The sequence below is a fragment of the Montipora capricornis genome, chromosome 3, assembly GCF_036669925.1.
Source record: "Montipora capricornis isolate CH-2021 chromosome 3, ASM3666992v2, whole genome shotgun sequence".
NCBI classification, from domain to species: domain Eukaryota; kingdom Metazoa; phylum Cnidaria; class Anthozoa; order Scleractinia; family Acroporidae; genus Montipora; species Montipora capricornis.
Genome location: NC_090885.1, coordinates 32,541,409 through 32,558,908, shown reverse-complemented (window position 1 = coordinate 32,558,908; position 17,500 = coordinate 32,541,409). Strand labels below are relative to the sequence as shown.

Genomic DNA, 17,500 nt, shown 5'->3' with positions numbered 1-17,500 from the left:
CCTTCCAATGAATTCTTAGTGCATCCCTTTCTTCCTTTTCGATGCGCACCTGAAGGAATGCAGATCGCCAGTAATCAGAACTGGATGGAAGCGCATGCGTACTAAGACCCTCCAAAGGTGGCTTTGAAGTGGCGGTCCGGCATATAAACAATCATTCAAACTTGGTACTTCAGTGCCAGAGCTGAACGAGGCGTCATACACGATCCTTAGCTTTGTGGTGAAATTTCTTTTCCTGGGGCGGATCATTGGCAGCCTGCACTATCCCCTCGGACAGCATAGGTCCCAGTCACACAAAGCCGTTGAAGTTTTCTCTGAAGATTGCCAAGTATTCGCAAACTCGTTGCTTTATGCAGAGTTAACTGAACAGAGTGTAATGTGAAGTGCTAGATTTCAATCCCATATGAACCATGTGAGCGTTAGCCCTACAGATGGAAATGGGCACACAAAAGGACAGAGAAAAACTCTGACCAGGGTGGTAATTGAACCCACGACCTTCGGGTTAGATCTCCGCCGCTCTACCGACTGAGCTACAAGGTCAGACGGGAGCAGGCCGTGGGAAGTGAAGATGTTAAAGTCACGGCAATGAACATGTACAAGAACAAGGAAAGGTTACGTTTATGGAAACGTTGGCCGTGTAGCACTTATATTTTAAACAGAGTTAACTGAACAAAGTGTAATGTGAAGTGCTAGATTTCAATCCCATATGAACCATGTGAGCGTTAGCCCTACAGATGGAAATGGGCCCACACAAGGACAGAGAAAAACTCTGACCAGGGTGGTAATTGAACCCACGACCTTCGGGTTAGATCTCCGCCGCTCTACCGACTGAGCTACAAGGTCAGACGGGAGCAGGCCGTGGGAAGTGAAGATGTTAAAGTCACGGCAATGAACATGTACAAGTACAAGGAAAGGTTACGTTTATGCAAACGTTGGCCTTGTAGCACTTGGAGCGGCGGAGATCTAACCCGAAGGTCGTGGGTTGAATTCCCACCCTGGTCAGAGTTTTTCTCTGTCCTTGTGTGGGCCCATTTCCATCTGTAGGGCTAACGCTCACATGGTTCATATGGGATTGAAATCTAGCACTTCACATTACACTCTGTTCAGTTAACTCTGTTTAAAATATAAGTGCTACACGGCCAACGTTTGCATAAACGTAACCTTTCCTTGTCGTTGCTTTATGGTTTGGTAAAGTCGGGTAATTACCCTTCATCTGGGATATCTGCAAGACCCAACATGAAGTCGGCATAACTCTTCGTGGTCAGCATAACTCGTCTGCGTCAACACCATACTTGTGTTATCTATGCCGGTACCGGTGACATAACAGTCCACCCAGCTTGGTCTTCTCAGCCATTGGTTCACCTGGAAGCCCAACTCGCAGTCTCTCCGACGTCTTTATCGCTGCACAATCGTTCGCCCCAAGTATTAGATGTACTGGGAGGTGTAGCTTAAGGTCGTGGTCTGTCATCCCTAGTCCATTTAGATGAGGGTAGGTATCGATAATCTTCTGGTAGTGAGGGTTGCTAATCGTAAGTAAGTCGCGTTTTTCCACCCTGGTAACTTCCACACTTAATGGTTCTCCGTCTTCAATCAAATTCACTTTAATAGTATAGAGTTCAACTTCGCGTGTTAACGACTCAAGCATCATATCAATTTGTCGAATTTTTTTGGAACGAGAGCGTTTGGAGAGTTTGGCTAGTAGTACGTCCAAAGCGTATGAACTCCCTGCTCCAGTGTCGAGAAGGCATGGCAGAGCACCCCCTCCACTGTCAACAATTGGTCTCCTTGCATGCATAATCGATGTTTCTGTCCGCACTTCTGACAACGCATCTTGCTCTTGCACTCAGCCGCAGGGTGTTTGGGCCTAGCACAATTAATGCACATTCGCTTTGACCCAAGTGTCTTCTTCCTTTCGTCCACCGTACACACGCGCGTGCAATCTCGTTAGACGTGATTGGTTCCTTCACAGTAAACACAGGGACGGCGGCCCGTGATGTCTGCGTGGTACAATAGAAATTTGTTATCGGGACGTTTAGAAGTCATAACCTTGTTGGAAAAAGTTCTGGCTTCTGTCAGGGGATTGATATCCCTCCATTTTCAGGTAAATCCCAGTCCTGCCATCCTACTTGTTCTCTAACTAAGTCATCTTTGATTCCTGTCAACTTATCGAGAACACTTCTTGCCATTCCGTTCACTCTCTCGATTTTTCCGAGCGTTTCCTGTGATTGGGCGTTAAACAGCAGGGGCCATCATAACATGGTGATTAACATTTGAAGTTAATTTGGCATAAGACAGATCAAATTTGTCCGCGTTTTATTAAGCGGGGATTCAAGAGAAAATTCCAGTCTACAAAATGTTTTGTTTTTTTTTAATATTCCTCAAGTGAAGCTATGATTCTCGCAGTTATGAACACAATTTTAGCAATTGCGTTTAGAGGTTTGAACCCACTGACTTTGGGAGCTGGTCCTTTGTGGAGCTGGATCATACCTTCAGTTGACTCAGTTGACTCAGTTGACTTCAGTTTCATATATTATTTCACCGTTGATGCACACATGCAAACAGTATCAGTCCTATTTCAAAAAATGGCTTGAATTCTGTCATAGAGAACAGATTAGTGCAGTTTGTTCATCTTTATGCCAAGCTATTGGATTCTTACTCACTTTATTTAATGGTGGCCTTAGTTACAGTAGCCTCAACGAACCTAGGTCAGCCCTTACTAAAATACCCCCCTCAGTTGATGGAATTTCAGTTGGTAAACATCCTTAGTTTCAAGGTTTCGTAAGGGAGTATTTAAATCTCGTCCACCCATGGCTCGTTATACAGCAGTGTGGGATGCAAGCAAAGAAGTCACAGATTTCTCTCAAAAGTTAAACTCTGAAACTCGCAAGTTATTGGCATTAGTCACTTCCCAAAGGGGTCAAGCACTTCTTCTTCTTGTTCATACCATGATAGCCACAGGGTCAACTGTGTTTAACAGTGCAACCCAGCAAGGTCCAAGTGGATGGTGACCCTAAGGAGTATTTGACAAGAACGAGACTTATCAGGGGAGAATAACTGCTGTCATCTTATGTTAAATCATAGGGTCCCGTGTCACATTTTTGCCAGTAATGCGCGACAAGATGGAATGCAAAAGTTTAATGATACTTACCAAAAGTTGAAGTTCGATTTTTATTAATACCTTTACTGATTATATATGGATAATAATTGTGCAAAGTTACAAATGCTACTTTAATATTATTTTCCTAGTAGTTTCCCCTACCCCCTACTAATTCAATTGGTCCGCATATGTACCACGATTCAGCTGATTATAAAGTAATTGCTATGCATATATACTTCTTCCTAACTCAGGATTTTTTGACCAACTCGGACGGAGGGGTGCTCGGCTAACCCTAACTACAATATTATGGATTGTTTTCGTTTTCTTAATTTAAAAAGTAAAAGGAAACAAAACAGAAAAACAACAACAACAACAAAACAGAAAGCAAACAAACCTAAAGAGGGAAAAATGACAACAAGGAAAAGTTAATCTTAACTTTGCGATCATTCCTCCTTTCTCACTTTACCAAAAGAAGGCTTTACAATCGTATGGCTGATTAATAATAGCAACTGAACTGAACGGAGTGCAGTGCAGTTTGATCTGAAATCATACGTGAAATCATGCATTGATTTCAAATCACAAGAATAATTTCAGACCGAAATTGCACGACAAAAAGTTCAATTACCACTTTATTACATAAAAGATTTTAATCAGTACCAATAGTTTATTGATCCAGTTGCCGGACACAAAATGGACTCTGATCGTTAGAAACTCCCCTAAACGTAGATCTAGCTAGATCTTCAGCCTGAAGGAGCTTATTATCATCATTTACAAAACGGTAAGTGTAATTAAATTCATCCATTTTTTAAGGAAAAGTTTTGGGAACAAAAGCTGCAACATTCGCCACACAATGGCTTTTTTTATAAATCATTTTCTTGCAATTGGATTGGTTACTTGAAACAAAGCTTAGATCGGATTGGTTGTTTTGTTTTAGTGTCGCTTTCTCATAAGCTGGAGAAAAGGTGTGATTTGGGGCAAAAAAAAGGGTGATTTGGAAATATATAGCACTGCTGAGAACCAATCAGATTGGAAGGATCACTAGCGATTTCTAGATATTATGGTTATAAAGACGAAAATGTACGACATTTGTATAATGGTATGTCACGATTTGTCACGAGATAACATCTATATGGTGCATTTGCTCTGTGAATATAACCAAATGCACTTTACAAACTGTGCTTCAAGCCGAACAACGAGAACAGGGAATACTGTTTGGCACTCTTTTAACGGGTATTCTGTGAGGCCAAAATCAATTTTGTTTTACTAATGTCATTACAAAGGCAATTCTTTAGTTTAAAGATCCCGAGTGTCGATCCGGCCGGAGTTAAACCATTCAAACTTCAGTACGGTAGCAAGCCGATGAACTAAAATTGTTCTTGTTTCCAGTAGTTGAGGAGAGTGGCTGAAATTAGGAGAACTGAGGTGAAATTAGGCCAAGCACTGCAAAATCAAATTCGAAATAAGTAAGAAAAATAATTAATGATAGTATGAGCCCTACTCATGAGTTACAGAGAATAATCAGTTAAAGCAGTTGCAATTCGATAAACGACTTATTAAAGGAATAAAAATATAATATTTAACAACTAGACCCGTAGCCCGCAAGGGCTACGGGTCGCTAGCCCATGAGGCGAAGCCGAATGGGCTATTGACCCGTGGCCCTTGAGGGCGAAGGGTCTAATTGTTTTAGTATCACCAAACTAGTCGGACAGAAAAGTCAATAATAAAGTTAGCAAATGCAAGAGATATTTGAACAGATATTTATTTGGGAATAAAACGAAAGAAAGCGCCACGCTTTTCGCTACTCGAGGACTATTACTAATAGTCGTCTAGTAGCGTAGCCAATCAAAATGCAGGATTTGCATTAGTCCACTAGTTGGGTGATACTAAATAGATTTAACCAAGCCTAAAAGCGGAGCTCCCTGGTTATTTGTTCTTACAGCCTGTAGGGTGAGTGAAAATAAAAGGTTTCGAATTGTCCGCGTTTTGATGTTTCCGGTTGCTGCTTAATTAAATCATTTCTTTGTTTTCTTCTATAGAAAAATTCATTTCCTAACTAGTAAATTCTACGGTAAATTTTACACTAAAAACCGATATCGCACGAAGCGATAAATTTGCTTTGGAATTCACAAGTTTAGCAATGAATTTTTCTTGCACCGCATGAGTTTTAAAAGGAATCAAGATATATGATGCACCTAGTAAAAGCCCAGATCAATAGACTAAGAGGAACACTTTGGCTGCGACACTAAGAAAATCATATCATATCGACCCGCTTGTCTACAATGTATTCCTTTCGAATCCCGACTTGCTTTATTATTCAGCGTTATTACTTTTGTGTGTTAGCATACAAGCGACCATTATTCTTTCCTTTTTTTGTTTTCTGTTTTGGCGCAATAGCCACTTCACCATTATAGGTAAGGCCAGAGTACACGCCATCATGATGTTCGGGCTTCCTTGAAGAGAGAGACATGTAAGATGAAGGTTCAGCCACGGTTACTTCAGCACTGTTCATGCCTCTCCCTTGCAAGCCAGCATAACGCACTGCTCTTGACTCAGACTTTTGTTCCCCTGAACAGTCATATACAGGACGTTTTCCAATCCTCGGAAATGGATCACTTCTCTGTGACTCTGAAGGAATTGCTGGAAGAGGACGAGACGACATCTTGAAAACATTATCGTACTCAATATCATTTTCAGCGCCAAAGTTAGCGTAGCCCAAACCCAAGTCCCTGTGAGTAAGGCTAGTTGACGACCCTTCTGGTACCTCGTTAACTGGATCGGCCTGGAACGTGTTATTGTTGTAGATCTTCGTTGTGGCACTAGGACGTGATGTTAGTTGCGTGTTTAGCCGTCGGATTTTAAAGCCCAAGAAAACAACTACAGCCACAAGAACCACAACAATCGATGCGGATATTGCGATAATGTAAGCATTGATGGCTTCCTTTCCCTTGACAGGCATGGAGTTTCCTGGGAAAAGTAAACGTTACTTTTGCTTAGTCTACTGTATCCGTAAAAGTGAAGTTTACATAGCTCAGTTTTTGTTCTTATAAAGGACACAGCATATTTTAAGGTACATAAAAACCTAAAAATTTTTAAGAACACCGAGAAAAGTACTATCGTTAACGAGCCCAGCAAAGAAGCATGCATACACCAAGAATAGAAAAGGCGCCAGGGAACGTGAGTTCAAAATCACTATAACACTATCTTTGCCCAGCAGCAAATCGTGTGCATTAATAATACGTACTGATTACGATGGTGATATTAGTAATAATAATAATAATGCTAAGGCAACTTAGTTGCAACTACGTTAATTTCAGCAAATGTCAGCGTTCACATCAAACATCAATGCAGACCAGTATTTAGTAAATACTAAAAGAACGGAAAGCGTTAAAGTCGCGCTCTGATTGGCTACGCAAACTCCGTACATTTCTTTGCTACTCACCTCCGAGCAACTCGCGCGGGATTTGCGCCCGAAAATATTGCAGGAATAATTGAGTTAAAATTTTCGCGCTATATTATCTCATTCTTTTAGTATACACTAAAACAATTCGCGGCGAGGTAAATACCCTCCACTGGCCACCGACATTGAGGTGAATAGTTGTTATATATACCAATAGTTTACCTACAAATGTAGGAGTCACATTCTATAAAGACTTCAATGGGAACATCAACTTGTGAAAACCTGCTTAATTAACCTTTTTGTACGGCCAAGAAAGTTCTTATATAACTTATCCAGATCTCAAGGAACATCTGGATGATCTAAACGTGCTATGTCTGTGACGAAAATTAAGCGATCCATAACGCAGGTTTTGGTTAAATTAAAAACCAAATTGAACGTTTTTTGGAAAGACTCCAAGTCAGCATTCTGAAGCGCGGCATCCCATACTTAAGCAAAATGAATTGTACTTAAGGCTATTATTTGCACATATCCAATAGCGTTAACCGGATGACTGGGAAGAGGTGTCCAAACAGGCGCAGCATACTCAAGGACAGGCTGTAAAAGGTGCAATAATTTCTCAATGTGTCAAAGCGAATCTCTCAGTCGTACTTGACCATGATCTTACCGGGCCCTTTCTAATATTTTTTGTGTATTGACTGGCCTTGTCGGTCTGTTTTGACGGGAAATAGAGCTGGAAAGAATGTGGAGGCCACGATAGTCATTTGCGTTCTTTACATACCATCTCCAGTGGAAAAGTCATAACTGCTACGCCAGCATATGGAAACATTAATAGACAATTCACTAGACAAATTTTTGTGTGCTATTTGTTGTGCGGCATATTCGAGAATTGTAAAAATAATAACAGCTATCTCACCTTCAATTTTCCAGAGGTTTCCGTCTTTAATTGGTAAACAGAAGTGATGAGTTCCATTGTGGTAACATGAAGTCTTGTTTGTGCATGGGCGGCTCAGGCATGGATCAACAACTGAAAACCAGTAGAAATCAAACAAAATCAATTGGCCGCCTAAAAGGGAAAGCTTTACTGAAAGAAGCTGATCATCTGATACCATCTATCAACCCATTTTCAAATCGTCTTTTGAAGGCGTTCAACTTTGGGATAACACGAATGACATTCGTTTGTTGTCGTTTCGTGCTTTTATGAGTTCAGTTAATGTTCGTAAGGGGCGGTGTCACAGCTCTCAAAATCCGGATACTATAAGGAAAGACCTTTTCGTTGTTGTTGTTGATAGTGACCCGCCACAGCGCCCTTTCGTTAGTATGTCAATAGAAAACTACCAAACCGCGTACCTTACCAAAGCTTGGTTGTCTTTTGTCGGGAATGGATTACACTGCATAACCCGTTTCGAACATAGAGGACAGTTACAATCATCACGTTTCTCCTTGCTACCGATTGAAAAGTGGCCAAAACTGACTATACGTTAGCGAATTCGAATTTCCCTTCCGAAAGAGGACCCACCTCTCGCTATACCATAATTCGCGCAAGTAGATTTCTCTTGCTTTCACTCCACGAGTTAAGCGAAACACTAAAGTTGGTTTATTATGCCAAAACACCGTCAGCAATTCTAAACTCTTGCGCGAACTGGATCATGTCAGTGTCATCATATACATTTCTTGTTAATGATCAAAATTGATCATGTAAAATTAAGTAAATATCAATATAAACGAAGTCAGTTTCACAATCCAGTAATTAGTCACGTGCGATTAAACTGATGAGTACTCTAAAGCCGAGCCAGTCTTTGATGATACACTGGAAGCTTGATCAAGCCGTGATATCAAACAAACAAGTTAAAGTTAAAAGAGCCTCACCATTTACGATTTTTTCTTCACAGAGCTTTCCAGTTAGTCCTCTTGGGCAAGCACAGAGGAACGAGGATTCATTTCTGAAACACTGGCCACCATTTTGACAAGAAAATTGGCATGGATTAAACGACGCTGAAATGGAAGTACATGAATTAAGAATTTAAAGGATCTGATTGGAAACCTTTTTCTTATACCGCAATTGCTCATTATTTTGGCATTGTCATGCCGTAATGCTGTGCCAAAATTACACATTGCACCCTTCCCTTTCTTTCAGAAAGATAATTAACCAGACGGATGTGAAGTTTGACATTGTGAGTTATTTCTCCTGGTTTGAGCGCGTCTATAGAGACAGCTCCCCTTTCCTGACGTCACACAGGGAAAAATAATTAATTTAACCTAGCCGGCATTTGTCTTGACCTAAATTAAACTCTTGGATATTCACGACCGAAGAGAACTAGAGACGCAGAATGAGAACTGGCAGGGAATTCTTGGGAATTTCCCAAAGTTGTAAGGCAGCCCCTCCGTAGGCGTGAAATCATCCGGAAAGGCCGACATGGAGATTTAAAGGAAACTTCATTTTGAATTTCCTGTGATCGACCCTACCTTATACCTACATGAAGGGTTCGGGAAACGCAATTTACATAGCCCCAAGATCTAAACCACGTAGTCTTTCCTCGTCTGTTAATGTCATTTTCTCCTAGACACCGGGGGAGGATTTAGGGATGAGCCAAGGAGTCCACAGGGAGGCTTTTTGTCCTATATTATTAGAGGTTTCTGTAACTCTCAAAGGTCGTCTTCCCAAGCCTTAGATTTTGGCCACATCACTGTATTCCGAGAATGGTGTAGGCACTATTTCAACAGATCAAATGTTCATTTTGGGTGAAGTGGGGTGTGGGGGAGGGGGGGGGGGGGGAAGAGGGAGAGATTTTTTTGGCCTCCCCTTTCTGCCTTCCTTTATGTATTTTCTGGAGGATACGTCCCTCTACACAGCAATGAGCATCGCGTTTTTCAACTCACGTATTTCGCACTGGAGACCTGAAAAACCGTCAGTGCAGTTGCAAACAGCACCAGCTGGAGTGTTTATGCATTTTCCATTGCTTGTGCACTTCAGGTTAGAGCAATTTTGAGAGGTACCTGATTGGTCAAAAAAAACGTTTGTCACTTACCAGTTTAGAGTAGTCTCTAAACGTGAAATGTAATTTTCAAATTGCTTCAGATTGTGAATCATCTACAAGGGGAAAATTCACAAGCACATTTCGAAAAAGTGGATGGTATAGTAATAAACACAATGTTCTTGCATATTGATTCCCTCTAAATCCCAGGGACCGATTTTGGGCACCATCGAAAACTTGACGTGAAAACTGACTTAACTTTGTGGTCAAAGTATAAAGAAGCAGAGCCGCACATACGAATTTAAAAAAAATAAGGATTTTCTAAAATTGTTTAGCATGGCAAATGAAAACTCCTGTGTATAAGCATAACGGATTCCTAAGATCATGGATCGACTTCAACGAAATTCAACGCACTGAAGCTGAATATTCTCAAACTATAGATGCTAATAGACCAATTTCGATATATTAAATGCGTTCTTAAACAAAATACATCATCTCGAGGCTCTGGGGAATAAAAAGAAGGATTTGTATGAGTTTATTCCCCAGAGCCTCGAGATGATCCTTTTGTTTTGGACTGGATTTAAATATATCGAAATTGGTCTATTCATTGGTAGATAGAGCCTTTTCTGATAGTTCGTTGTCCCTTTTGTCTAGATACGGTACAAAAACATCACTTCTTGCTACGAGAGAAGAAAAAAGGCTGAAAATAAACAACAATATAATTAACCTTGCTGGTATGGTAATTTGCATAATGCTGTTGCCAAATAATTGTCTCGAAGATAACCAGCGACGGATTTTGGACATTCCTGGAAACTGGTTTCATTTCCTAAACATCTCACGTATTGAAACCAAACTAAGGTGTTGCCGAAATCAAACTGGCCTCTTTGTCCGGAAGAAATTGCCCCTGGATATCCAAGCTGACGGCAGACAACATGAGCATTTATCAGACTCCAACGGTAGCCAAAAATTGTGCCCCAGATTCCAGCGTAGAATACCTCCACTCGTCCAGCATTACTGATTGGTGATCCGGCCAGTCTTACGCTGAAGTCTTTGAAAACAGAAATGTGTTAAAAAATATAGGAAAAGAGTAAAATACGCCGACCGACTCGTTTTCCTATTAAATTCATAAACATGATCAATAGCACTACAGCTCTGCATGCTTGTATACAGCAGTATTTACATTTTGTATTTACGCATTTGCAACCACATAGCCGGTGCTCCCGGCATCTTTCTCATCTGTTACACAAAAAAGGAAGCTATTTACCCCAACCTTGCATGACCTCAAACTCATTTATATCAAGCACTAATGTTTCCAACAAACAAACAAAAATCCCTCCCCAGGTTAAAACAACTATCTATTGTTATTAACATACTATCGGTATAGTCCATGAAACAATCTCTAAAAATGGCCTTTTGGTACCATTTTAGACTCTCCGATGTCTCTAGTTTATAAAAAAAATTGTGATAGCCCTCGCAATTTGACAGATTTAGCCTTTTGCTCAGCCTTTTGTTGACAGCCTGACGGTCGAGTATATTGAATTGACTTCATCTTTTTACAGAACATCCTCTCAATAAAGTACTCAATTTAAATTCACAAAATACCTTCGGGTGCATGTTTGGTGCTGTTTTGTTGCAAGGGAAATGAATAAAGAGCATGTGTGTAAGTGTAAGCTCAAGGGATGGCAGCGTTTGTTGGGTTCTCCTCGTAATTTTTAAATTTTGATATTTTATAAACTTTTCAATCGCTTTTTTTCGATTGTATATATTTCCAAATAGCCTTAGCAAAAGATCATAACTAGTTTTGGAGTCTCTATCTTAGTATTAAACTTTATCTTCGCGTGAAGTTCTAACATGCTTTCTCAAGCAGTGCTGTTGAACTTGGACCGAGAATGCCGTAACAACCTGCTGATGTGAAATCGCCCACCAACACAAGTATTCATTGGATTAAAGACTTGGGCTTACTATAGAATACAAGAGGCAACAGGGTTGGTCATTCTGTCTGACAACGCTTGATAAACTCTTCAAGGAAAATCGATTCCCTGGCATCGAACTGTCGCCATTATGCAAATTCAAGACCTTCAAGATCTCCCAGAGGAATCGACAATATGCTTCATAGGAATTTGATTACAATTAACTGCTCAAAGCCTGGTCCTGAACCGACTAAAACTACACATAAAATTATGGTCATTGTTAATGCTCGATCGATTGTTAAAACCGCCACTACTCCTACTTTACATGCTGAGCTTCATAACAAAAATATTGACATTTATAATGCCTCATCACGGAAGCATGGCTGATCAGCAAAGTTTCTTCTAGTCTAGTATGTCCTGACGGATATGTTGTAGTAAGAAAGGATCGTAAAGATGATCGAATGGGAGGTGGAGTTGCTATCCTACGCAGAAACAACTGGAAAATCCGTCTTATCAACTTCAACATCAACAATAGCAACGACCTTAATGTCTCTGGTGCTTAATCAAAACAACAAACTCTGAATTCCATTTTGGAGTAGTTAACCATCCACCTGATCCAGTGTACCATGATGAGATTCTAATCTGACAGCTGTGAGAAAATATATTTTCTGCTGGTATGCGGTTTTTACAGTTTATTAGCAGGACACGCCGCTTGGGCGTGTCCCTTGGGTATTTCTGATTGGTGGGGTTTCAGTCTGTGCAAGTGTGAGTTAGTCCTCTCACTCTCGCTTTCCATGCTCACATTGAAGTTTGTAGCCTGAAGAATGGATAGTAAGTCGGCTCAATTGGATGCGGAAGTTTTAACCTCTCCGGCGCCCGAAGTTGCGGAGAACTCGTCATCACAGCAGGATCAATCAAATCCACCTTTGGTTGATCAAGTGTTCTCTCTATTCAAAACCTACCTAGCATCCCAACTCGAGGAAAAAAGCAAGCAGTTCGAGAGAAAGTCGAAAGTCGTTAAAAAAACCGCCGAGTTTAAATTCGAGGGCAATAGGAAACAGTTCGAGTTGAATGCCCAATTGGATAACATCTTTGGTCAGATAGAGATCAACCTGAACCAGCCGCAAGAGGTCCGCAAGCTCGTGGCAGAAGGGAGACAGTTCATAAAGAAGCGGCAGAAATTAATAAAGCTTGCAGACAGAAGCAAAGACGGGTGGCTGGTAGTGCAGGAATACGAGTCGGATGAGCTTGGTTCCAATTCTGAAGATGAGAAGAAAATTCGGAAGGCTAAATTATTGGCTGAAAAGAAAAGAAAGGAATGCAAGGCTAGTTTGGGCAATACTTCTAAAAAGTTTAAATCTACTAGCGATGTTCAGCTTTTTCGCGGTAAGACCTTTCATTTCTTTGTGATATCTCGCGTTGATTGGATTGCCTGAGCATCCAACCATCATTCCTTTGGTCTTGTATTTCTAAAGAATTTAAGGTGAAAATAATTTACGTTCATTTAAGCGCAACGAATTAGAACGTAAATATATTTTCTGCTGGTATGCGGTTTTTACAGTTCATTAACAGGACACGCCGCTTGGGCGTGTCCCTTGGGTATTTCTGATTGGTGGGGTTTCAGTATTTAAAGTCTGTGCAGTGTGAGTTAGTCCTCTCACTCTCGCTTTCCATGCTCACATTGAAGTTTGCAGCCCCACCCGCCCGCCCTTGCCAGTTTTTTAATTTTTTCATCATGTTCTAATTTCCTTTTCCCAGGCCGTTCAGAATATGTTGCAGGCGTCAACCGTTGTTACAGATGCAATCGCGCCGGGCACTGGGCCAAGGACTGCAGAGTCGGAAACCCTTTTGTCGCACAGTCCAACAGAAGCGGTTTCCTTTATTCGAGCAGCGCCACACCTACTAAGCCCGGATCAGGAGGATTCAATGATGGGGCATCCAAATTTTAGTGTTAATGACGCTCCTTTAGACGAACTTATCGAGGTAATAAATGATTACGAACATGAAAGCTTGACTGGGTCGGCCGCATTGCAGGTCAAAGGCAGTTTGAGGAGAAATATATCTTTCTGGCATGATATAGGCGCGCCTGAGTTTACTTTATCGTTCATTCAAGACGGCTATCGTCTTCCCTTCGAGACAATTCCCTCCGGGGACGTTCTCAATAACAATATGTCTTCTTGGCATTATCCAAAATTTGTCGAGGAAACAATTTTAGAACTTTTATATACGTATCGGGTGGTAGAAGTCCAAGCTCCCCCTTATGTGATTAACCCTCTATCTGTGTCCGTTCAACCAAATGGGAAGAAGAGGTTAATATTAGATTTTAAGGTACGTTAATAAACATCTTATCAAACAAAGAGTCCAGTACGAAGACTGGAAGGTAGCCTTGTCTTATTTCCAAAAAGGAGGTTTCATGATTTCGTTTGATTTAAAGAGTGGCTATCATCATATCGATATTTGTGCAGATCATCAGACTTTCTTAGGTTTCGCGTGGAAGTTTTCAGGTGATACTAAGTTCAGGTATTTCGCATTTACTGTTTTGCCTTTTGGATTAGCTTCAGCCCCCTTTATCTTTACTAAGTGCCTTAAGCCACTCGAAAAATATTGGAGGATCCACGGGATCAGTGTTGCTATATTCCTGGACGACGGTTGGTTAATTGAGGCTGATCAATTCTCCTGTGCAGCGTTAGCCGTCTGTGTTAGATCTGATTTATATAAAGCCGGTTTTATTACCAACGACAAGAAGTCCCATTGGACTGCTTGTCAGGTCATTCAGTGGTTAGGTATAGTTTGGGACTCTAGTCACGGAACTATTCGAATTTCGGATAGACGGTTGTCTAGTATTGCGGGCTGTGTTCGAAGTATGCTCAAAAACATTTTAACGTATATAACGTATCTGCCAGGGAATTAGCTTCCCTTGTGGGGGAAGATTATTTCCGCCGGGGCAGTGTTTGGGAACATCTCCAGAATTATGACCAGATATTGCTCAATATCTGTCGCAGCAGCGCAGGATTGGGATTCGAAGTTTACTTTGGATCAGTATTGTGTAAGAGAAATTGACTTTTGGGAAACCAATTTAGATAGACTGAATCTGAAAAGTATTATAGATTCTCCGTTCAGACCGTCTAAATATGTTGTTTATTCTAACGCTAGTGCTACAGGATGTGGTGCACATTTAACTGTTAACGGGGAACAGGTATGTCCTAAGCAATGGGATGTACACGAGTGTGGTACGAGTTCCACTTGGAGGGAGTTAAAGAAAACAACTATAATTGACTTAATTAAAGATAGGGACTCTAAGCTCTTTAAGAACGTAATCAATCATATACTTCATGATTTGTTATCTCGAAAGAGGAGACGTGTGCTCCGTGAGCGCAAGCATGACTTTATATTACCTACAGCTAAAAGTGAACGCTCCAAGCATTGCTTCCTTAATAGATGCCTCTTCAATTAAATTCACGGTGTATAGAAACTTCATAATGTTTCAAATATACTCTTAATTATAACTTTCCTACCAACACATTGTCAAGTTTACACGTTAAGACATATTTTTATGGAGTATTGCATGTCAGATATTTGGCGAAAGTAATCTATTTCTGTGCAGTGCAATCTTAAATTTTGCATCATTTGCAGCGATTTAGGTGTTTCAGATACCCTTTTTTAGAGTAAAACAATTGTTTCTACATCTTTTTGTATCAAATTCAGAACAAAACATAAACAGCTAGACCCCCCGTGGCATTTGTTGAGTTATATAAGAAGGCCATCCCTTTTGCGAAAGTATCTGGACAGTAAAACTGTTGCAGTTCGCCGGGGATCCGCCTCCTGATTATTCACGACTTAGTATTACCTAGCTAGGCATTTCAAGGAAAATTGAAACTTCAGCCAATGTAAGTAGATCAGTATAACTACTTGTTATTTTGTAATGTTTATGGACATTTGTAACATTTGCGGTACAAACCTTTATTAATCAGCCAATAGGTAAAGTCTCCGCTTACGAGCCAGAAGGCTTATCAGGCCGGCGCTTATCTCCGGTTTCTGTAGCATGAAGCGACTAGGAGTATTTGTACTCCCCCCTGGATGGGATGCTAGTCCATCGCAGGGTTACCCCCAGCATTACGCCGGTACCCATTTATACACCTGGGTGGAGAGAGGAACCGTGAGAGTAAAGTGTCTTGCCCAAGAACACAACACAATGTCCCCTGCCAGGCCCCGAACCCGGACCACTCGATCCGGAGTCGAGCGCACTAACCATGAGGCCACCGCGCCTCCCACAATCAGCCAATAGGCCAGTTTTGAATTTTAAAGAACAAAAGAAAGAGTCTAGCTTGAGCAAAGTATGTGCATTTTCTTATACAAAACAAAGGAGAATGCGAATCATTCCCCTGAACCTGGCCTTTTATCTTTTGTCATTGTACAAATCAAAACTAGCCTATTACCTGTAATGAACTGCTGCGAGTTAGTTTCTTCGACGTGGCGATTCTGACACTCTTTCGGTCTAGACATAGTGCATTTCAAAACATTTGTTTCAAACTATACTTCATACAAAAACAGTCAGACAGCTTACAGGATCGGTTATATCTGCAAGACAGCAGTTGTAATGTAGCCTTTGAAAAGGAACAGGATCTCCTTCCATCGAATCTGTTGCAAGATGCTCTGACCCAACCTGTTTCCAGGCACCAACCTAATCAGTCAGCAGGAGACGGGACTTTAGGGCAACCAATCAGACTCAGTTTCCAAACCTTGCTTGAACGTTTGCGCGTTAACAATGTTTTTACGACTATCTGCACATGGAGGCAGCTAGTTTGACTCGATTTCACCTTTCGTAGCGCGGAAAAGCATACATCCGCAGTGTATTCACATCTTCTGTAGCTGGAGTGGAGCTGTACATGTGGCTCGTAAATTTATGTAGCTTCTTGAACAAATCATTAGAAATGTTCCATCCTCTCCAAGTTCTTGGAGGGTTCTTTGAGCTAGTGACCTGTCACGTTTTGTTTGCCGCAATTGATTAACTTTTCCGCGACCAAGAAATGCGCTGACTGTGTTACGGCGGCAAAAAGTATGTAATAATTGGCAGTGCTAATCACCCTTTACTTGCAGTCTTGAGGACTGAATTATGAAGGGCGGACCGCTATACAGTCCATGTTGATGTCGGAGCACAGCACCACAGCTAGATGCTAATTAGCTGTGAGTCGATTTTGATGAGGGAGGAAAACCGGAGTACCCAGAGAAAAACCCTCGAGTCAGGTTGAGATTGACTGAAACTCAGCTCACATGCAAGCCGGGGCCAGAGCTGAACCCCGGCCAGCAGTGGTGGGAGGCTCGATAGATAACCACTAAGCCACCCTGGAGTCCTGTAATCCTGGAAGTGCTTTTCAAAACGTTGCAAAGCTCTTCCTCTTGTGTTGATTTCAGCTCATCTACAAATGGTATTTCCTCTGCAGATATCTTGTGGCAGTGCTCCTTACATGTTACGTACAAGACTTCGCCACCTAGCTTTTCTTTGTCCTTGTCCTGCTTCCACTCAGTCGACAAGAAAATTGTCAGGGTCCTCTTCTTGCTTCCCTCTCCAAGGCACTTTTCCCACTGTTGGATCTTGTGACCTGGAGAAATGCTGTGAACCTGTGTCCCAGCTACAGTTGCTCTGTTTTTTCAGCCGTTGTTCTTGATTGAAACCTATACAGGTTTTTTTGTATTCTATTACTTTATTACTTTTTTTACTCTACGAACAATCTATATTACTTACAAAACCATAACCAATTTGCAATCTTACATTACTTGGAATGTACTTGGAATGTACACACTTTTAAAAATGGTAAAGAAAAAAAGAGTATACACATGATGGTTTACAACTATACACTACTTACAATAGACATACCTTTCAAAGGTATAACAAATTAACACAAACTGAAATGTATACTCTAGATTTTAGAATATTCACTAAGTGCCATACAAAGAAGAGTATCTGCTTCTTCTGAAAATATTTTCTGGTCACCTTTTAGCTTCTGGACTAGGCTCATACCATCGAAATGAAATTTGATTCGTTGAAGCCAAAATGCAGTTTGGCGCCTAGCACTTAAAGATGAGATTCCGCAAAATAAAGTAAAGATCACAATAATTCCTCTTGACT

The 17,500-nt window shown here is 41.0% G+C and overlaps 2 protein-coding genes across 6 annotated transcripts in view; both read right to left on the bottom strand.

The window, feature by feature from the left end:
• LOC138042934 (dual specificity mitogen-activated protein kinase kinase 5-like) overlaps positions 1-17,500 on the bottom strand; it is a 316,165-nt gene that overhangs the window by 119,639 nt on the left and 179,026 nt on the right. The window lies entirely within an intron of this gene.
• LOC138041769 (delta-like protein 4) lies at positions 3,219-12,169 on the bottom strand. The gene is made up of 6 exons (XM_068887481.1): positions 12,157-12,169; positions 10,191-10,511; positions 9,369-9,485; positions 8,358-8,483; positions 7,405-7,515; positions 3,219-6,058 (listed from the first exon to the last, which is right to left on the bottom strand). The coding sequence occupies exons 1-6, from the start codon at positions 12,167-12,169 to the stop codon at positions 5,418-5,420; spliced, it is 1,329 nt and encodes a 442-aa protein (XP_068743582.1). The 3' UTR covers positions 3,219-5,417.

What these genes read in the sequence shown, in the direction of transcription:
- LOC138041769 (XM_068887481.1), bottom strand. An exon ending in AGGTCTCCAGTGCGAAATAC is followed by an intron (nt 8,484 to 9,368) that starts GTGAGTTGAAAA and finishes CTTCCATTTCAG; the next exon opens with CGTCGTTTAATCCATGCCAA. An exon ending in TGAAGAAAAAATCGTAAATG is followed by an intron (nt 7,516 to 8,357) that starts GTGAGGCTCTTT and finishes ACTGGTTTTCAG; the next exon opens with TTGTTGATCCATGCCTGAGC.